Source organism: Myotis lucifugus, unplaced genomic scaffold (genome assembly GCF_000147115.1).
Source record: "Myotis lucifugus unplaced genomic scaffold, Myoluc2.0 scaffold_59, whole genome shotgun sequence".
Lineage (NCBI taxonomy): Eukaryota > Metazoa > Chordata > Mammalia > Chiroptera > Vespertilionidae > Myotis > Myotis lucifugus.
In genome coordinates this window covers 5,881,388-5,904,221 of record NW_005871107.1, presented here as the reverse complement: position 1 = coordinate 5,904,221, position 22,834 = coordinate 5,881,388, and the positions used below count along the sequence as shown (strand labels likewise).

The 22,834-nt window shown below is 38.9% G+C and overlaps 1 protein-coding gene across 3 annotated transcripts in view; it reads left to right on the top strand.

The window, feature by feature from the left end:
- The window catches only part of FILIP1 (filamin A interacting protein 1), a 172,290-nt gene that overhangs the window by 91,967 nt on the left and 57,489 nt on the right, over window positions 1-22,834 (top strand). For all 3 annotated transcript variants that reach the window (XM_006089339.3, XM_023754287.1, XM_006089338.3), the window contains exon 3: window positions 20,659-20,832. In XM_006089339.3, the coding sequence (XP_006089401.1) occupies window positions 20,659-20,832 (174 nt within the window). The remainder of the gene's footprint in view (window positions 1-20,658; window positions 20,833-22,834) is intronic.

Here is a 22,834-nt window from a genome sequence, read left to right as displayed (position 1 = left end):
GTTATTTCGTACTCTAAATGTTTATGATTCCATGAATCATATGTTCTACTAAGGCTTGGAGCCATTTAGGTTGGTCAAAGACTAGAACTAACGTTAATGACTTCCCTGTGCTGTTCCAAGCTCTGGGACTTTTTTCTCATCTTTCCTTCCAAAAGGTGGCTTGATGAACAAATAGCTATAGGGATTATCTTCCAAAATCTCATTTCTCCTGGATTATAAAGTCATACAAGCACAGGATTGTGTCGTACTCATTTGGGATCCATCACAACAACCAGCAGAATAGCAATTTCACATACAGCAGCTAAATGAAGGCAGGAACAGGGAAGGAGATAACTACTGCTCCATGTATGGTGTATGCTGGTACCAGTGAAAAGAGAAGCAGTAGCTATGCCCTTCAACTTTCATCTAAAGAAGGGAACAGGACAAATCAAAGATTTTATTTAATCACTATAGTGAAAATCACAGTAGAGATCCTTATTTCAAACAAATTCAACATTGTAAAATTCTAGTTCACAGAATTATTTAATTTTTCCCTTGGAATTAAATAAATTGTTTGAGTATTAGATTTTCATCTAAATTTGGATTAAAGATTCAAGTAAGAAGAATGGGAAAACAGAAAAAGACTAAATTGAGAAATAGACATGTAAAAATAGAGGCAACCCGATCAATTTATTGAAAAACAAATAAGTAAATCATAATCCTTAGAGCTGGAGAAATTAGCATTAGCTCCAATGTGTTTCATTCTTCTTGAGATTTACATTACATTTGAATAAAAAATAAAGTGGTATGTATTTGAGATGTTCTATATTGATACATATATATGGAGACTTTATATAGAATAACCCCAGTTCTGGGGTTTGGTTGCCTAGATTTGCATCCTGACATCACCACTTATTAGTTGTGTTACTTTGGGCAAATCACTGAATTTCTTTGTGCCTGCTTCAGATCCCTCATCTACAAAATGGTAATAATAATAATAGTTCCTATCTGATAAGGTTATTATGAGGTTTAAATTTGATAATGTTTGCAAAGCACTTTGCACATTTCCAGTTACTATCAATAATATTGCAGAGAGTAGAGAGCGAGAGAGAGAGAGAGAGAGAGAGAGAGATTGAGAACGCATGTGTGTGTGTTCATTAAAATTTATGAAAAACTTTCACTCTTAAGTTTTTAATAGAATTAGCCCTGGGGAGTGGAATTTGGAGAGGATATGACATATACTTTCACCTTTTTAAAATGTTGATTCTGTAATGTTGATTTTTTTATAATCAATATTTATTACATTATAATTTTAAACCTTTAAAAATATCCAGAGTAGATCTAAAGAGAGAATTTATCCAACAAAACGAATCCAAAGAGAGTGCAATTTAAACAAATTTATTCAGAATCAAAGCAGCAGAAGAAGCCATAAATAGCAATTCCTTTTGGGGGAGGTGGACAATATTTCTATGCACATTCAAATCTAGAGTCTTAGTTAATCCTTTATGTTAGATAGGATATTGCAATTTCCACCAGACTTGAAAAAGCTGAGAGATTTCCTGGATCATACTTACCACTCACCTAGTAAAGAGCAGGACTAGAGCTCAAGTGCCCTGATTCCATCAGAGCCCCTCCTCTGCTTTAAGACATCCACAGTGTTGATCATCTCCCATGGAGCCCCAGTTGTAAAGAGGGAAATAATAACTCATTAACATAACCTTGAGACCCAGCAGAGTGGAAGGTGACATTTTCTGATGAACTGGCTAATTTGCTTTAGACCTGTATAAAGACATAGGTGAAAACTCTCAAAATATATCGTTAACATTCTGGCAATTTCTTATAGCTTATAAAATTTAAATATATTCATGTTTTAGACTTTTGTTGCTGGTAGACTAAAGCTTTTCACCTTGTAGATAATTTAACATGGTTAGCGTTGGTTGAGATCTCCTTTTTCTGGCTGCAGATTCACAAGATCCCCCAAAGAGCCCATTCAGTAATTGTGATGCATTCCTGTAGCATTTAAGACTAGGCCCTAAAAGCTCTGCTTTGTCTACTTGATCTGCAGCGACCTTTAGAGTTTGCTGTCCATTGAAGCGAAGGTCTTCCTTGTGAAATCATAGAATAGTGCCCCAGTTCACTTTCTGTTACTTGATATCACTGAACAAAACTACCATTATCAGTGTCTGAGGAAAAAGAGATATGGTACCCTGTCTCTTTAAGAGTTTAAGAAGAGCAAGCACAGTAGAGTTAATTCTTTTGGGGGCCGTGCCTTGAGAATTTTCTGGCTCAAAATCAAGCTACAGATAATTAATTATGTCAGTGAAAAGCTCCGATGGCCTGTTCTCTTCAGAGAAAAGTGACATCATCCATAGAATTCTCTGGCAATAAAGAAGAACAAAGCTGTGAGTGCAGGAAATAACAGACAGATGTCCATGAGTGCATATTTTATCTACTTCAAAGTGCATTGCAGAAGTCATGCTCTAGGGCTGTCTTCCAGCAGCAGTGGCTTGGCAAGGGGTCTCGGAGAGTCAGAGAAGTGAGTTTGCAGGAGTGGGTTCGCCGCCTCACACGCTCTGGCCTGAAGACAGAAGTGCAGCATTTTTAGGGAAGTTACTAATGAGATGACACTGCTAAGAAATGTTGGCAAGATCATGGCAAGCCAGTCAAGTTATGTTGTATGGGGAAATTGGGCCAGTTGGTGGCGGTACCATTTGTGGTTGAATGTTAGTACAGGAAACATTACCCAGCAAATTTCATTGCTTCCCTTGCTTTGTGCTCATACCATATTTTCACAGAAAACCGTTACTGACCCCCACAGCAATTGCTAATGGAAATAGTTTGAAGTCAAATAACTATTTGCTATGAATCATGTGACCTTGGACAAGCTATTGAATCTCCTTGAGCCTTTTTAAAATCTATAAAATGGAATTGAGAAATCAACGAAATAATACCCCTGAAAAGAATTTTGTTCACACAGGGTGCAGTGTAAGTAGTGGTTGTTACTAAATTCAGCCCTGTCCTCCCCACAAAATAGGTTTGTTTTATATATTACATGTAGAGAACCAGGCTTATTAGTTGAATTAGATGTTTACCTACACATGCAATTTTAGGCATGATAGAAAGATCAGTGTTTCAGCATTTCAGGTATCAGAGGACCAGAAATCCTGCCAGTAGAGATGTAGTCTTCTAAGTTGAAATTACCCATTCCAGGACTCTCTTTTAAAAATTATCTTATCTGATTTTTCAAAGCAAAACCAATTCAGTATAGGTTATTTATATCATGCATTCTCAATGAGAGTGCTTTGTTCCCACCTGTGTAAAAACTGGTTCTTAGATGGGGTTAAAGAAATTTTAGATGTTACAATGGTTTGTGACCCTCAAAAAGATCACAGTAAATAAACAGATATACAGTATATCTGAGGTATTAAAATTGCATAAGAAGGGCCACTATGAAAAACATATCTAAAAAATCTTAGGAAAATAAAACTGAAAAACTTTAAGAAACATAATTGTAAGTACAGTGTACATACAAATTTGAATATGTATTTGTTAATAAGCATTTCCCACATCATTTAACATCCTTGAAATATAATTTTTAAAGTCTATAAAATATTTTACCCTATGGAAATATTATATTTTACTCAAATATATCCTTGTTACTGAATATTTAGATTGTTTCTAATTTTTTACTGTTATAAACAACATTGCAATGAACCTATTTGGTACTAATCTTTGTCCTTCTTGCTAAACTTCTCAATTAAAAGGTATGAATATTTTAAAGGTCTCATGTACATCTATTGCCAAATTGTTTTCCAGAATTCATATGACTTCCCAACAAAATTATGAGAATTCCCATTAGTCAAACTCTTATAGTTTAAAATTCTGTCCTGTTTTAGGGGTGAGCAATGGTACCTCATTATTGCTTTTGTTTACATTTCTTTGGTTGTTAGTTAAGTTGAACTATTTCCTAATGAACATCTTATGTATCAGTGAATTGTCTATTTTATACCTTTTGTACATTTTTTTTATTTTAACTTAGGGTTTTTCTTACTGATATACATAAATTCCTTATAACTGAGGATAGTTACTCTATATCTGTTATAATTGTTACAAATATTTTCCTCTCTCTATTTTGTCATTTAATTGGCTATGATTTATTTTCCTTATAGAAGGTCTAATCCTTTTTGTCATTTCAGGGAAAATGTTTCCCTCATCCAGAAGTCAGATAACCACCCATGTATATTCATTCATTCATTCATTCATTCATTCACTTGTCTTTAAACAGAAAATCACATCAAATGAGGTTATGTATTGATTAGTTGATGAAAATGTCATGATGAGAGGCTTGTGGGAACTTTATTTCTCCCAGGAGTAATGATTCAGTATTCTCAAATTCAGTGTTTTTGGTAACTTTACAGAAAATAACTATTGCAGGTAATGGGAATTAACTGCATTACATTTCTATTTTTTCCTCATATACAATAAGGAACCTGAAGTCATAGGGAAATTTGACAGGAATTTCACGAACATTGATGAAAGTAATAAGCCAATATCTTTTGGAATCTAAGTTTTCTCTAGTGAAAGGTAGAAGGTAGATTTTTAAAAAGCTATTCTCCTCAAAGGAGAAAATGTACATGCTTAGAAAAGGAAAACACAGGAAATTGTCGTTGGATAAGTAGAATACATACACACAACACAGACACACTTTATTCGTACATGTAACAAATGTTTATTGAGCACCTACTGTGTCGGTCACTGTATTAGGGTTTAGGGACACAAATGAGAGCAAGAGGCTTCTGGCCTCACTGAGCTCTCAGGGAGGAAAAGGCCAATTGTAATTACAAAGTGCTGAGCACAGCAATTAGGGACGAAGCAGGCATCAGAAATGGCAGTTGTACACACTTCATGCCCATTCTCAAATCACAGAGCACTACATAGCTCCTTAACACTGGCATGTAGGTAACAATACTAGTACACATGAGATTTACTTGTTGAAAAAATGTTTGAATGTGCCCCATCTCTGGTACAATATAGTAAAAAAGAAAAATAACTGTAGGCGTGGATATAGTCAACCACATGTTCTCTTTGAAAGGGTAGATTAGGCATTTCAAATTGTGACACGGCACCAGAGGGCCATATATTGCTCCTAAAAAGCAGTTGGCTAACAACAAATAGTATAGAAGTTTCATGGCTTTTCAGGGATCTCATTTCTTTAAAAAAGGACATTTCAAGTGGAAGCACTAATAGAAATTTTATTAAACATCAAAGATGCAATTTAAAAAATTACCAGATCTCTTTTGAACTTATTTTTATTTTATTTTCCTATATCGAAGGGCTTGACTTCTGTTGCACCTTCACTTCTAGGCAATGCCTGCTTTCAGCACGTGTGCCAGCACAAGATGTGCTCTCTAACATTGTTTCTTACTGAGGCCAGGTTTTAAATAGATACTCAGAAAAGTTTAGAAAAAAATGGGAAGTCATTTCTGCTGCGATATAATCTTTTGACAGTGGCGATGAAAACTACAGATTCTAGAGTAAACAGTGTGGTCCACATTCTTGAATTAAAGAGGGAGCTGCTCCTTCAAATCACATCAATAAAGAGTGCAGGAGGCTCAGAAGCACCGAGCAAGCCAACGTGTGTTGCCAGGTGCCTGTTAGGTTTGTGGCATAGGAGTCTCGGATTTGGTTTGGGCAGCCGCAGGATACTGAGAGCAACGGGGATGAGGAAAACCTTAGCCTTTGACTTCCTGAATCAGGTTGTGGAAAGCCTTTTGACTAGGGTGCCCGGTAGGTCCAGCAATTCCACATCAGCCAACTCACTCTTATGAGAAAAGAGGAAATGGACTTTGATTGGCCATCTACAGTATTCTGGGCATCATATTAGTCACTTCACGTTTATTTCATTCTTCTGCAGGTGGGGAAACAGAAGTTCAGAGCTAACCAGCGCAGGTCACAGAGCTATAGTAAATGGCAGAGCCATAATTTATCTATTTGACTCTCAAAGCACAGAGTAACTAACATTTGCCAGGTACCTTTATACATTAGCCCATGTAAAACCTGTCAGGTAGCTACTGCTATGCCCATTTTACAGATGAAGAAACTGAGGTCAGAGAAGCTACCTCACTCATTCAAGATCACACTAGTGGTAGTGCTGATGCACGTTTCTAACTCAAGTATCCCAAGCACATGCTCTTTCTACCACATTGCTTCCCTTGAGTAGGAGTAAAAATAAGCGAAAAACTGGCTCTAAGTATACATCAGAGACTTGTTTAAAGAGGAAGATAGAAAGCAAGTAGGTTAAGGAACCACATAACAATATACATCCTGAGTACACCAGAAAAATTGATACTTAGATGACCACCAGGAGTTCTCAAAGCATTAACTTATGTACATTATATTTTTTAAGAGGGGAGGGACTTTATAAGTCATTTCAGGATGTTCTTATTCCCAAATCCTTAAAATTAAAAAGCTTTAATGTTTAAAGTACTAACCCTTGATTACTTATGAAAGTAAATATACAGTATCATATTCTCTGTGGGTTCACAATGGCTGAGATTTTCTTGTTAAAAAAAATTGAACTCTACTTGTTTTAAGTTGGCCAAATGTATGTTATAAATATAGAATTCACTTAGATCAGGGACTGAAGTGAATACACACAACAAATCCCAAAGGAGCTCAATGTTATGTGAGTCAAATAAAGGAACTCAATGTTATGTGAGTCAAATAAACCTCAATTATAATTCTATCTGGATGATGTAGTCTTACCTTCTTTGATTGAAATATTTTCTCTTTTGGAAAAGTGTTACTCGTATTTCTCAGCCCTCACCAGTCAGGTAAAAATTGAAATAAAAAGAAACGAAGTTGTCTTTTTCCTCTCCTGCCTCTGCTCCCACCTGTTCTGTGGCAATAGGCTAGAAGCCCTCAGAGGATGACCCACATTTGTTCACTAGGCTACCATTTGGCATTTGGCATTTTGCCCTTTTTCCTACTGCAACCCACGCTGGTAATGACGGCTGCCCCTGCAAGTGCCTGCTGGAAGCACAGCCAGCACTGCTCTCTCTCCTGTGTGTGCCAGTTGATGTGTACTTGAGGGCAGCTCGGGCTGGTGTCTGCACTGAGCATGATGCAAGATACGGAGAGGGCTGCCCCTTCCTGCCCTCACCCTTCTACTGAGGCTCCAAGTCTTGAATCCTAATTTACCAGCTCCCTAGTTATTATTTGAGTCTTTGATGGCAGTCCTTCATACTGGGACTCAGGCATGGGTTCTGGGGGTGGGCTGGAGGGGAGTCTGAGTGACAGAAACCGCGCTGCCCTCAGACTCACCCTTCCCCTCTGACCCTGCTCCATTGTCCTTCAGCCAGAATGGTGCCCTTCCTCCCTTGGGATGGGTTCTTTCTCAGGAAGAACCTTGATTCCTCATGCAAATCGCATGTGGCAGGGTCAGCCTGCCAGTCAATCCTCCAGACAGGATTACATCGGAGGATTTCACTTATGCTTGAAAAATAGCTTTTAGAGACCATCTGAAAAGGAGACAATAGGGAAAAGTAAGGATGTGAAGAAAATTTAACCGAATAAGCAGAGTCGTATATACCAGAGACGTCTGTACAGAGAGAGATGTCTGGTACCAGATCTGGTACAGATGTTTTATCTGTCCTGGATCGGTCTAGCTGGTTTATGTTGATGGGATTAAATTTACGGACCTGGATAAACAACCCCAGTGAGCAAATAATCACCTTGTTGTGCCTGAGCAATGGCTGCTCTCATGTTTTAAGGGATTCAGCTTCTCAACTGATTCACAGAAAACTGGATTCGACTTGCCGGACCTGATTCCATATAGGGGGTGGGCCGTGTAAGGGCTCTGCCCAAGGTCTTTATCAGCACAGATCAAGAAGGTTGTCGTCTTGTGGAATTTGAGAAATTACACATTGTAAAATCCCAGCACTGCACGGGGGACCCTGTGACCGTATCTAATTTCAAATCCAGGACACAGCAGCTGTTGTACTATTAATATCCCAATGTGTGTAAAAACGAAAAATGAAGAAAACCACATAAGTAACGAAAATGTGTTCAAATCCATGGATGACTGTGACTTTCAGCTAACCGCTAGAAAAAATATGACTACACTTTTATGATTTATTACATGGAATCCTTTTTTTTTAAGTGGCAATCTCTAAGCAAAGGATTAGCAGTAATTTTACCCTTGAAAACCACCATTCTACCTTCTGTCTCTATGAATTTAACTATTCTAAGTACTTATATGAAGTATAAGTAGAATCCTATAGCAGTTGTCCTTTTGTGACTAGCTTATTTCCCTCAGCATAGTTACCTTCCAGGTTCATCCCCTTGCAGCATGTCAGAATTCCCTTCCTTTTTTAAGGCTAAATAACATTGCATTGTGTGTGCTAGTATATACCACATTTTGTTTATCCATTCATCTGTCAATGGATACTTGAGTTGTTTCCACCTTTTGGCTATTGTGAAGAATGTTGATATGAACATGAGTGCCTGCTTTCAATTCTTTTGGGTCTGTAACTAGAAGTGGAATTGTTCAGTCATATGGTAATCTCTTCTTAACTCTTTTTTTTTAAATATTTTATTGATTTTTTACAGAGAGGAAGGGAGAGAGATAAAGAGTTAGAAACATCGATGAGAGAGAAACATCGATCAGCTGCCTCCTGCACATCTCCTACTGGGGATGTGTCCGCAACCCAGGTACATGCCCTTGACTGGAATCGAACCCGGGACCCCCCAGTCCGCAGGCCGACGCTCTATCCACTGAGCCAAACCGGTTTCAGCTCTTCTTAACTCTTTGAGGAATCACCACACTGACTTCCATTGTGGCTAACCTATTGTACATTTTCATCAGCAGGGCACAAGCATTTCAATGTCTCCACAACCTTGCCAATATTTATTTTCTGTTATTTGGATGATAACCATCCTAATGAGTAAGAAGTGGCATCTTACTGTGCTTTAGATTTGCATTTCCCTAATGATTAGTGATGTTGAGTATATTTTCATGTGCTTGTTGGCCATTTGTATATCTTCTTAGAAGAAATGTCTATTTAAGTCCTTTGCCCACTTTTTAACTAGGTTGGGTTTTTTTTTGTTGCTGAGTGGTAGGCGTTCTTTATATAGCCGGGATATATATGATTTGCAAATATTTTCTCCCATTCTGTGGCTTGCTTTTCACTCTGTTGATTGTGTTCTTTGATACACAGAAGTTTTAAATTTGGATATAGTTCAGTTTATCTATTTTTTCTTTTGTTGTCTGTGCTTTTGATGTCATATCCAAGAAATCATTGCCAAATCCAGTGTCATGAAATTTCCCCACCTATGTTTTCTTCTAAGCATTTTAGCTCTTACATTTAGGTCTTTGATTCATTTTGAGTTAATTTTTTTATATGGTATCAGGTTTCTACCTTTCATTCTTTTGCATGTGGATATCCAGTTTCCCCAGTATCATTTGTTGAAAAGATTGTCCTTTCTCCATTGAATAGTCTTGGCATGCTTATTGAAAATCATTTGATCATATATTCTAGAGTTTATTTGTGGGCTTAATAATCTATTCCACTGGTCTGTATGTTTGTACGTATGGCAGTACCACACTGTTTTAATTATTGTAGCTTGGTGGTAAGTTTTGAAATCAAAGTGTGAGGCCTCAAACTTTATTCTTTTGCAAGATTGTTTTGGCTCTTTAAGGTCTCTTGAAATTCCCATTTGCATTTTAGGATGGATTTTTCTATTTCTGTAAAAAAACACCATTCGGATTTGGAGGAATTTTACTTTTAAAAAGTCAAGGATCATAGTGATAACAAAGGCAAGTTTTAACATGAAAAATAGCACCTGTCTGTGATATTTTAATAAAAGATTTCTTTTGGATGATTTTCAGTCTGAAATGCTAGAAAAGAGTGATCTTTAATGAATAAGTTGTATAAAGACTATTAGGCTACTATTGACCATATAGTTGTGGAAAGAAATTTCTCCAGAGAAACCCAAAGACACATTTTTAGCTTCAATGACCCTTTAAACCAGTGATGGCAAACCTATGACACGCGTGTAAGAGGTGACACGCAAACTCATTTTTTTGGTTGATTTTTCTTTGTTAAATGGCATTTAAATATATAAAATAAATATCAAAAATATAAGTCTTTGTTTTACTATGGTTGCAAATATCAAAAAATTTCTATATGTGACACAGCACCAGAGTTAAGTTAGGGTTTTTCAAAATGCTGACACGCCGAGCTCAAAAGGTTCGCCATCACTGCTTTAAACTAACCATGCCTACATCTTCTCCTTGTATGTTGTATTACTAGTCATGTTAACTTTGCATTCTAAAATTCAGGAGAAAATATTGGTTTTATTTCTATAGTAATAGCTAATACCATCATAAATTACATAGCTGTTTTTTCATGCAATATATTTATAATTTCATATTTACTTAACCTGGATAAATAGGATAATTCAATTTGTCTGAGATTTAAAGATAGTTTATTTCCTATTACAACATTCTGGAATGTACTATTTTTTCTTACTCAGTTTACATATTTTCTTTTGGAATAAACTTAAGAAGAACAAAGTGACTCCTAAATTGTAGACAAGAATGTCAGATGAAAGAATGGAAGTTAACAAAATGTAATTGTTTAGATCTTTTAAACAAGGCTAAACAGTTAAGATTGTCCTGAGAATTTCAGAGCTGGTTTATGCCTCTCTGACTTCACATCACTTATCTCACTTCTCTTTATTTCAACAAATATTTACTGAGTGCCTATCATGTGGGCAGACACTCTTTTAGTAGACAGTGTAGACACAGTCCCCCCTTCCTCAAAGCAGCTCACAGCCTAGTAAAGAAACAGACAAGTAAACTAATAAATCACTTTATCTAAATAGGTCCGGAACATTGAGCTGAGTTTCCAGAATGGGAAAGCATTCACAGATGGGCATGCCTTGGTCTTCCCGGGTCATCTTTTCTAGGGTTCCTTGGCTCACCGCAGCAATAAGACCATATTGAGGGAGTTAACTAAATAATACAAAGGAGTGATCATGTTTAGGAACTGTGACATTCTGGTTCTTCGGTAAGCATAGAAATACTTATTCTTTCCTCCAAATGCTTCCACCATTTAAGGTCAGCAGCTATTGACAGAGAATTGCCTTGTTCGAGGTGTGCAGTGTCAGATGGTAGGGGCAGGCTTCTCAAACTTCCCAACTGAATGTGCTCCCTCCAAACCTAGGCGAGTGGACCACCATACTGGGGGTCATGGTGGCATCATCGAAGAATCTGTCCCAAGCTATCTGCCTCAACTAAATATTTTTTAAATCTTGTGTTTTTCCCCCTAAACATTCAAGTGAATATTAAAATTGCATTCATGTTTTGGAAGAGTTTTAAACTACCACCCACCCCAAGTCTTTAAGTAATCTGAATGCTTCAGGAGGATGCACCCTGTTTAGCTATGACACATGGGTGTAAGAACTAAGCATTCTAGCCCTAGCCAATTTGACTCAGTGGATAGAGCATCAGCCTGTGGACTGAAGGGTCCCGGGTTCGATTCCAGTCAAGGGCATATGCCCAGGTTGCGGGCTCCATTCCCAGTAGGGGGGATGCAGGAGGCAGCTGATCAATGATTCTTTCTCTTCATTGATGTTGCTCTCTCTCTATCCCTCTCCCTTAATCTCTGAAATCAATTAAAAAATATATTTTTAAAAAAAAGAACTAAGCAGTCTCTCCTACTCATTGTGGGTTCCCCCCAAATTTAAAAAAACCCACAAGTTTAGAAAACAGTTTAAATTGTCACCTGGCATAATCATGATCAATGGCATTTGCCTTGAAAGAAAGCTAAGTTTTGGAAACGTGCCAGTGAAACTCGGTTCCTGAGAACACTAAGTCCACTATGGCTGCCCTGCTAGATGCAGGGGCATTTTGGAATATCTAGTCTTCTGTCCACTTGGTGTTTGCCCTAGGATGACCAGTTCATTCCACTTTGCCTGGGACTGTTCTGATTTTCAAAAGCCCCACCTTAAGGGATCCCACTCTTCTTAGTCCCAGGCAAACTGGGACAGTTGGTCACCCTTATTTGCCCAGATCTGGCAAACACTTCCAACAGTTTCCCAGGACCCTTCTGGTTTAGGCTACTGGTCTGAAGTGGCTGTGATTCCTCGGTGGGGAAGGATCAGTGGAACTGATAAAACAGTGAGAACAGGAGAAGCCTCTGGGGCAAGGAAGTCTCTGGGAATCACACAACCCTGCTGGGAACCTTGAGCTAACATAGCAAATGTTTTAAGCGCTTGTGGTGGTGAATTGGTTTATCTGTCTTAAAGCAGTGGTTTCTAAGGGCGACTGTGCTTTAGATATTTTAAATCTCAATTTCTGGGCTGCACCAACCGATTCAGAATGTCTACCTTTTTTAACACAGTGGGTGAATGATCTACCATACAAATCTGACTATGTCACTGTCCTACTGTTTAAAAATGCTAAGGCTTCTTGCTGTTCCATGATAAAATGCAAACTCACTGCCTGGTTCACATGGCTTTTCATGCGTTGCCCATTGGTTATCACTCTAGCCTAGGGGTCCTCAAACTAGGCCCGCAGGCCACATGCAAATCCAAATATTGTATTTGTTCCCATTTTGTTTTTTTTACTTCAAAATAAGATATGTGCAGTGTGCATAGGAATTTGTTCATAGTTTTTTTTTAAACTATATTCCGGCCCTCCAACGGTCTGAGGGACAGTGAACTGGCCCCCTGTTTAAAAAGTTTGAGGACCCCTGCTCTAGCCTCATGTTGCCCCAGCCCATGCATCTAAACCTGTTTGGCCTTTGCCTAGTCTTCTCTTGGACAAGAACACTCTAGCCCTAAGGACTTCTCTATTTCTCTGGCTCAAGTACTTGTGAAATTTTGGGTCACTTCCCCCAGGAAACCTCCTTTGCTAGTTCAGTTCAGGTCCCTGTAATTCCTCCATTTTAAGACTTATCATGTTATATTGTAAATGTCTTTTCAATTGTTTGTCTATGTGCCTGTAGACCTTAATCCCTGAGGATGAAATTATATCTCCAATACTAAATACAGTGCATGATTGGGTTTAGCCCTCTTTTGAACTATGCCTCTGTGTGGCCTCCACCTGTGTCCTGTCCTGTCCCTCCATCCCTCACTCCCAGATACCCTTCCCTGACTTTGTAAGATGAAGCACACTCACCTGCTGGCCCTGGGCTTTGCAGAGTAGCTCTTTGCTGCCCCCACATGTTTTGAATCAGCTCCTCATGCAGCCATTTGAGACAACCCCTTGCTCCACCTGGTCCACTCTCAGCTCTGCAGGGACACTTTTGCTCTTGGCTTCTATGTGCCTCCCTTGGCACAGAGAGGAACCATGTAGAAAAGAAGAGAAGGGTGCGATGCCTCTGTGTCTGTTTCTATACCCTTACCCTTATCTCATATTTATTCTCCTCCATCATCAAGATTAAATAAAGATTTTTATTAAGACTCTTCTCCTTCAACCCCCCCTTTCTCTCCCTTTTCTTGAGTCCTCTTAATGCATTCTTCCCTTTGCAGCTACTAAGCAGCTCCCAGAATCCCAGAACTTTAACCATTTGCTTCTGATAAAGCTTCGGTGTGAAAAATAGTAATGTTTGAGGACAGGGGCTTTCTTACATTTTTAATTCTTTTTATACAAAAATAACAAGGTTTTCAAAAATACAGTTGTAAAGTGGTTTTGTCCCCAAAATGTAGGATCTTATTTACATAGATTGAATCATATGTTTAAAGTATTGTAAAAATTTGCTGTGATCCATAGTTATCATTTTTCTTATTGTTGTTAATCTTCACCCAAAGATATGTTTTCCATTGATTTTTTTTTTTTTAGAGAGAGTGGAAGAGAATAGGGAGGGGAGAGAGGAGGAGAGAAACATCGATGTGAGAGACACATAGATCGCCCCCCCTCCCCTGCCCCCCCACCCCCTCCCCTGCCCCCCCACCCCCACCCCACCATCACCACCAGCAGCTCTTGCCCTGATGGCAGACAATTCAGTTCCTCCCTGTATGTCCCTGGTTTCTTTCAAGCTGCTGCCCTAATGCTGGAGCTCAGAGGGAGTGAGTTCCAGTAAATCCATGTGCAGGCCCTTTAAGAGGAACTGCCTGGGACTTCAGCAGCCCTCCATCTCACTGAGCCACAATCCTGCTGTGTGTTTTCTTTTTTTTTAATGTAATTTGCTGATTTTTGAAAGAGAGAAAAGGGAGAGGAACATTGACTTGTTGTTCCACTTACTGTTGCATTCATTGGTTGATTCTTGTATGTGCCCTGACCAGGGATTGAACACACAACCTTTGCATATTGGGGTGATGCTCTAACTAACTGAGCTGCACGGACAGGGCTATCCATTTGTTTTTACAGCCAGAAGCTAGGGGACTTCTCCTCCTGGCACTGGAATTCTGGGCTGGGAGGCCTGGTGGGGGGGTTGGGACCCCTTACTCTTTAGGGGATACCTCCACAGCTAAGATATCCCCCCTGATTTTTATCTGCTATATGTGGGTATAGGACCAACCCACATCATGTCTCTGCCCCTCCTACCAGTCTTGATGTGGCTTCTTCTTTAACTCCCTAATTGTAGGACTTCCATTCAGCCAGATTTCAGGTGGTTCTGAATAGTGGTTGTGCTGTAGTTCAGTTGTAATTTTGATGTGGTTGTGGGAGGATTTGAGTACTGTGTTTACCGATGCCACCATCTTAACCCATTGACTAAATAGGTACCACAATGTTAATGATTGGTTTAGTATATTAAACCCTTTTATGTAACAGCAATTTATAGCAACACTTGTTTTCATTCATTATGGTAATTATTATAGCAATTAAAAAGCTTTTAGTAAGTTCATGATGAACAGTGTGGTTCTAAATATATAATGCACAGTATTACATCACCATAGCATCTTTTTCTTTGGTAATTAGTCTATGGTTGTTAAACTAAGAATGAAATGTGAAGTGTATGTAGCAATAGCACATTACAATAAGTTCAAGCATAAGCACATTTTTTTAGGGAGAGAAGAAATAGGTGTCTCACATCAATTGAAAAGAAATCTTCAAATAGAATAGGAAGATTTGGTCAAGAAGATAAATACCAACAATATTTACATGTTTGTAAACTGAATAATGGTTGTTCTGTAGCTTAGTTGTAATAGCTTAAACTTTTAAACTGAAATAGCTACCTATTTTCAGTTTTAAAAGCTCATTATTTACACTATCTTGTTAGGGCCTTGCATTTCCCTGTGATATAGAGAGGTTGGTGTCTCTACATTATAGGCAAGGAAACTGAGTCAGGGAGACTAAGTAACTTTTGGAAAGAGGGTGTTCTGATTTAAAAATTCCTTTTTGAAAAAATGTTAATGGCAAATTGTGAAATGTCTACAGTGTTAAACTGTATCAGTCTTAAATGTTATATTTTGTTAGGGAAAAATATATCTTACAAAATTTCTTCTTTTTTTTTTTTTGCAGCAAAAAGGCATCTAATGATGGGGACCTAATAGAAATTAAATTGTTATTGTTGACTTGGCAGCTACTGTGTGCCAAGTTCTATACTAGGTATTTTATATACTGATATCTTATTTCATCCTAAGAACAATTGTTTAAGAAAGTTATTATAATCCTAATTCACAGACAATAAAATTAGGTCAAAGTAATGTTAGCAACTTGTACAAATCACACAGCACAGGAGGGAGGGGAGTAAGAGATCAACCGAAGGACTTGTATGCATCCATATAACCATAACTAATGGACATAAGACACTGGGGGGTAAGGGAGGGCAGGGGCTTGTCAAGGGCGGGGGGGGAAAAGGACACTTATGTAATACCCTTTGTAATACTTTTAGCGAAAAATAAAAAAAACAAAAAACAAAAAACAAAAAACAAATCACACAGCACAGCTGGGACTGGAAACAAATTCTGAGTTTTTGCAAAGCTGGGCTCACTCTATCATTCCATGCTGTAAATATTATTTTCATGTTAATTCAAATTTTTATTTGCCTGATAGCTTTATTTAATTTCCTCTATGCTCAGATCATGTAAGTTTATGCTAACTAGCAGGACAATTTATACACTCAGGATTATTTGATTTACATTTGAGAGTCATTCTCTGATTACCTCAATCCACAATTAGAGATAAACATTTTTTTCAGAGATGTCATTTGTGGAGATGCCATATGGGAATAGTTCTGCTGTGATTTCTTTAGCTATCTAGTCAGAATGTAACTAATCAGAATAAATATTAGGTGGGAAAACCTATGATCGTTATACCGTTCTGTTTTTAGTACCACTTATCTAGTGACTGTTGTATCTGTGGCTTCACTGCTATGTTTGAAATAGTTATAAAAGGAATCAAGACAATATCAGAGAGTATAGAATAATCATTTGGGCCGTTTTGGTGTTACGTCCTTCTTTGTGCTAAACCCCAGAGGCACTATTACAGGCTTGTCTATACGCAGAATGAAGGCAGCTTTCTCAGCATTTGGTATGACAAAAAAAGAGCACTTTCTATTTCATTATTTGCCTTGGCTTCATTTATATGAAATAGGAATGATGAAGTTTTTCTCCTTTCTTTATAAAGTATAACTTTGTTTCTCTTTATAAAATTAATGATGTTCACTGTAGAAAATTCAGGAAATACATATAAGCAAGGAAGAAAGAGAGAGAATGAATGAATAAAAGCAGCTCTAGTCTCAATACAATATTTTAGTGCCTATTTTCTAAGCCACTTCTTTTGGTGTTTTAATTTTTTTTCTAAATTACTCGAGAATATGATCAAATCTATTTTCTAAGCTTCAGTAAAAAAATTTCTCCTGAAGATTTTGAGTTCTGTGTTTATTCGGTTCCTTTACTAATCATCTATCTATATAAAATAAAAGCCTAATATGCAAATTGTCCCCTTGGGCAGTCGTTTGACGGGGAGACAGGGAGTTCGACCACTCGTTATGACGTGCGCTGACCACCAGGGGGCGGCACGGAACATGGTAGGCATTGGTGATGCACTGTGACTTCTCGCCAGCTACCTGGGGGCAGGGGTGACAGGGACGGAGGTGTGGTAAGAATGCAGGGTGTCCACCGAGCTTGCTCTCACTCCCCCTGCTACCCTCCACTGGGATCCCAGGGCTTGCATGCTGGGGAAACCCCTGTGCTCAGGTGCCAGGCATCCGCGAGGAGCCCACCCTCCACCCATGTGGCCCCTTCCAGGTGAGCCGGGCCATCGCTGCAGGGGCTGGTCGGGCTCCCCATGGGTTTGTGCAGGAGCCGGTGAGCGAGGCCAGCCGGGAGAGAGCATACTGCCTGCCCGGCTTCCGGACGGTGCCACTGGGCGGCCAGGGGCCCACGCTGTGCCCTGGCCCACGGCATCCAGCCGTGCTCACCATATCTCTGTGTGGGGACTTGGATGCTGTGACTCAGGCAGAGGGGGGTGTGTGGAGGCCCAGGGACCCAGGTGCTGCCCAGGGCCCAGAGGTCAGCTGGGACCTGCCCTTCATGCCAGATACTTGCGTTTCAATCACCAGCCAGGCCTAGGGACCACACCCGTGCATGAATTTCGTACACCGGCCTCTAGTCTATATATATAAAAGCCTAAGCGACCATCTGACCATTCAACTGTCCAACCAGTAGCTATGACGCCCACTGACCACCAGGGGGCAGACACTCAACACAGGAGCTGCCGAGCTGCAGTGACATGGCAGCTGCTGTTCTTGGGTGATGCACCTGGAACCAGAGAGGAGGGAGCCCAATTCTGGAGTGTGTCACCCGAGAACTGCCCTCTTGCAATCCAGGACTCCTCAGGGGATGTCAGAGAGCCAGTTTTGGCCCTACCCCTGCAGTCCAGGCCGAGGGACCATACTGGTGCATGAATTCGTGCACCAGGATTCTAGTCTACTATAATCTGTTTCAGAGAGCAGAGGAGCTGATGACTTGAAATATTTACATTTTATGAGTCAGCATCTCAATTTATTATGCAAAAGACAGTACATTCTATGTCTGCTCTAGAAGTCTTTGTATTTCACATATTAAAATGTGAGCCTTTACTTTATCTGATTTAATAATTAAAAAAGAATTTAAATTACAGTTGACATTCAGTCTTATATTAGTTTCAGTACAGCATGCTGGTTAGATATTTATGTAACTTACAAAGTGATCCCCTCTATAGGTCTAGTACTCATCTGACGCTATACATAGTTATTACAATATTATTGACTATATTTTCTATGCTGTACTTTACATCCCTATCACTATTTTGTAACTGTCAATTTGTACTTCTTAATCCTATTACCTTTTTCATCCAATCCCGCAATCTAGTTCATCTGATTTATATATGGAAAAGAGACAGTTGTTTGTTATTGAGACTTCTAGGTCACCAGTGTTCCATTGTCACCATTTCTTTTTCACTTCCAAATGTAATTCCAAATTTTCCTTCCTGTCATTCCATAAATTCACAGGCCTATGTTTCTTTCTTTCTTTTTTTTTTTTCTCTTAAGACAACTCATTTTCCTTCAGCTTTAACCAAAGCAAAAGGTTAACCTCAGGAGTATGGAGTAAGGTGATGACTCCTTTCTATGATCGAGAAAAGGAAATGCACTTGAAGATGTGAAATGCACGGGAATGGGGAAGTTTGATTAGATAATATCAAGGATTGGTATTCAGTATGGTTGCTAAGCCTCTTAACTGATTAGTGTGGAACAGTACTCTCAACTCTGGAATCACCTGAAGAGCTTTAAAAAGTACTAATGCTTAGTTCAGTGATGGCGAACCTTTTGAGCTTGGCGTGTCAGCATTTTGAAAAACCCTAACTTAACTCTGGTGCCGTGTCACATATAGAAATTTTTTGATCTTTGAAACCATAGTAAAACAACGATTTATATTTTTGATATTTATTTTATATATTTAAATGCCATTTAACAAAGAAAAACCAACCAAAAAATGAGTTCGCATGTCACCTCTGACACGCGTGTCATAGGTTCGCCATCACTGGCTTAGTTTCTTCTTCTAAAGACTTGAATGTGATTGGTCTGGGATGGCCTGGGCATTGGAATTTTTTAAAGTTCCCTAGTGAATCCAATACAGTCAGGTTTGAGAACCATTATTTTAGAAGATGCTATCAATATTCACCTGTGTGAGCACTTCCTGCCTGAAGAACAATAACAATCAACATACCTCGGGCTCCTCTTCACAGGGCCACCGTATATCGGTATGGAGTTATGCCTTGCACAGAGGTGCCTGGCAGAGGGAATAAATAGGGGCTGAAACACAGCCCACTCTTTGCTCACGAGGCAAGCTGCACTCCGACTCTGGGCTGTATCTCCTGGCACCTTTTCTAACTTGCACGAAGACACTGTACAGCCTCGTCTGACACCGCATCTGTGTTTATGTCCTTTCACCCTACACGGAGACACATGGCCTTTCCATTGGACTATTTGTGACTTTAATTTTCTCACTAATCCCAAACCACTAGGTTCTTCAAAATTAATATTTTCCATTTTTGTCTTGAAACGAGCACATTATATGTGGCAGAAACAACATGGGAAAATCTGCAAATTCCAGTCCATTGACGTTTCTGCAATAAATTAGTCTTTGACCATCTGGAATTAGATTTTTTTTTGGAGACTATGAATTAACAATAAAAGTGAGGAACCTCAAGAATGACCAACTGTATAATGGTGCTGTCAGGGCTAACTAGTCAGCACCCCCATGTTTAAAATACCATGAGGTTTGTAACTTCATAGCCATAGTTAGCATTACACAGGGAGAAACTCTGTTCTATTGTCACAGACTGAACTCTGTTGCCAACCAGTTTATTCTTTAGTGTAAGTTAAAATGTAGTCAGGATACTTCAAACCCATCACCATTACTGGAAAAGCAAGTCTATGACTAGATGGGAGTACATTTAGCAAGTGTCAGCTTCATTATAACTAGAGGGATAATCACCACTAACCAGTAGAAAGTACATCCAGATGTATTTGCATTATGTGATGGGGACCATAGTCAATATGATTTAAAACCTATAATTATGTGATTTTCTCAAGAGTTTCAACATGATGCTAACGTTTTGCTAAAAAACAAAAACAAAACAATCTAACTTATCTGATTTTCGGTCTGTATGTTAAAGGAGTTCAATTTCACCTTCAGTGTGAACACATTAGTTTGAAAAGCCCAGTCCAGCAACATGTGAATTCTCAACCATGTGTTTCTGTGCAAAAGAAATCACTTGATGGGAAACAGGAAATCACTAGTACAGGCTGTTTTGTTAATTACACATGGAGTTATAACTAGAATGGGAAGAGCAGGTTTTTATTTGAAATCAGATTTGAATACTACACTGAGCATAAATAGAGAACTTTCAATTGTCATTGATCTTCTCTGCACTGAAAGGGGGTAAGTATCCCAGGATCAGTCCTACGCCCTCTTAGAATCACTGCTATTTAGAAAAAGCAATTTTTATGTAGTTAATATTAGCACAAATCCTTTGCTGCCTTCCTGCTTCCTAGCAACCTGAAGCAGAGTATATGCTTGCCAATCTGCTTTCGGTAGAAATTAAGAACAGAAGACCCAGTGATTTTGCCAATCGCCCTGGAGAGGTGGGGGACGTATTCAGTAAGCTCCGTGCTGATTTTGTGAGCCCGGCATGTGATTTATGTTGCCAACCGTCTGACCCTGCTGCACTTTCTACCACAGGCCAGGGAAGATGTGATCCACATGCTGAAGACGGAGAAAACCAAGCCTGAGGTTCTGGAGGCTCATTACGGGTCTGCGGAGCCAGAGAAAGTGCTGCGGGTCCTGCACCGAGACGCCATCCTCGCCCAGGAGAAATCCATAGGAGAAGATGTCTATGAGAAACCAATTTCAGAGGTAAAAACATGACACCAGCAATCCCCTCCGAAGGGAGCCTCGGAGTGATAGCTTAACATCTTTGCATTTTACATGCTGTCACAATTTTCTTTCGAAGGCAACGCTTTTATGATACAATAATGTAGAATTAAGCTGAATTAAATAGCTCATGAATGATTGTAGATACATTTCAATAATAAGAATTTTAGAAGCATTTCCTGGAATATACTTAAAGCCTGAAATGTATTTTTCATGTGATTATGATAGTTACATGCTCTTACAGTCTGTTATTCTTTCATTTCTCTAAGAGATTGTGTGTGCAAAATGTGAAGTGCCTATTGGTTTTAGCATTGGGTTGTCAAGGTTATTATCAAATTGATAATGTAAAATTAAATTGATTTTATTATTGATATTTATGGTTTTAAAGCCACTGTGCTTTGGTATCTTATATCTATTCAACTCTGTGATAATTAAAATGATCTTATATGAGTAACTTAAATACAACGGTGAAGGCAAAATCCCAATGAAATGCTTAAGGCAATTCTTTAAGATGAAATGAAATCTATTAGGGCTGTAGTTAATAATTATATATGAGATTTTATTGGGAACTATTGCCATTGTTATTAATTACCCATGATGCTACGTGTTAAAAATACTGTCACATTGTAGTAGAAGTTTGATGCTGAATTAGGGAATCAGTTGATGGATCTAGCCATATTAACTCTTCAGAATTCATGTAAAAAAATTCATATATGTGAAATAAGTATCATAAATGAAAAAGAACACAGAAATTTAGTATGAAGCAATTTATTATAATTTAGCTTTTAACTTAGTCTAGTCTTTGCACAGCTCAGTTTGACAGTTCTCAGACAAGAGCTGCTTTAGACAGTATTCACAACAGATTGATGGTCTTATAATTTTCTATTTTCTGCAACAAGGATAAACTGAAGCTCTGTTCTCATCTTTTCCTAACATGCTAAAAGATGATAGGATGCAGTCAACAGGCTGGCTCCACTTTACTGTTTGAGATCCATGGTTACTAGCTGCCTGTGGCCTTGGTCATGTCACTTCAGTTCTTTAAGCCTCAATTTCCTGCTCTGTCGGGTGGGAGAAACAACAGTGCACATATAATACAATTGTGAGGATTAAATGAAGCAATGCCTGAAAAGCTCTTAACAGCATGTCTGGTACATGCTAGGTACTCAACAGATATAACCGTTGGTATTTGCTTGGATCTGAGCGTGATAATTGCTCACACACTTAATTAGTTCCAAACTTGGAGGGATTTGAGGAGTAAATGACATATAGAGGTCAAAATACCAATTTTATGTTATTGTAATCACCTGGATTGGAGAACTCAGCTTGGATAAATGGTATCATTTGAGCTTCCTAATTCTTTTCTCCCAAGTTACAGCTTGGAATGACCCCTCAAAGGAGAGGTAGGTCTGTAGAGCACACGCACTTACCCAGAACCACTGCCTCCAGTGCACCGAGTTTTATGGACAGTATGCAGAGCAAGGAGTTTCTGACCCACCTTCAGAAAGTAGACCTAACCCAAATGCTCCTACCTCATGGACAGAAGAGCAGAATAGAAAACCACCCACCCTGTGGGTTGTCCTTTTGGAATTGGCTAAGCTGGGCATGAATCTTGGTTCCTTTCTCTCCTCAACTCAACACACTAAAGAGTTATTCTTCCTTGGGGAGGAGTGAGTGAGGAGGTAGAGAAAAGGACAGAAGCTACTTTTCCCAATACTGCCAAAATGGTGAGGTCCTGCTTTGTGAGGGAAATAGAATGCTAAAAGGGGCAAAGATTTATCTTCCACTATCTACAGATATTTGGTCTCTGAAGACTTCAGGCTTAACAATCAAGTTCATATTATGCAGGGGCAGGAGTCCTGCTTCCAACTTCATGAGGCAAAAATCCCAATACATCACTGTTCCATTAACCTCCTGGGACCATGAGTTCTTAAGAGTTCCTAGAAGCCATGCTACACCTCAAGCCAAAAAATTGCTGCTCACTCAA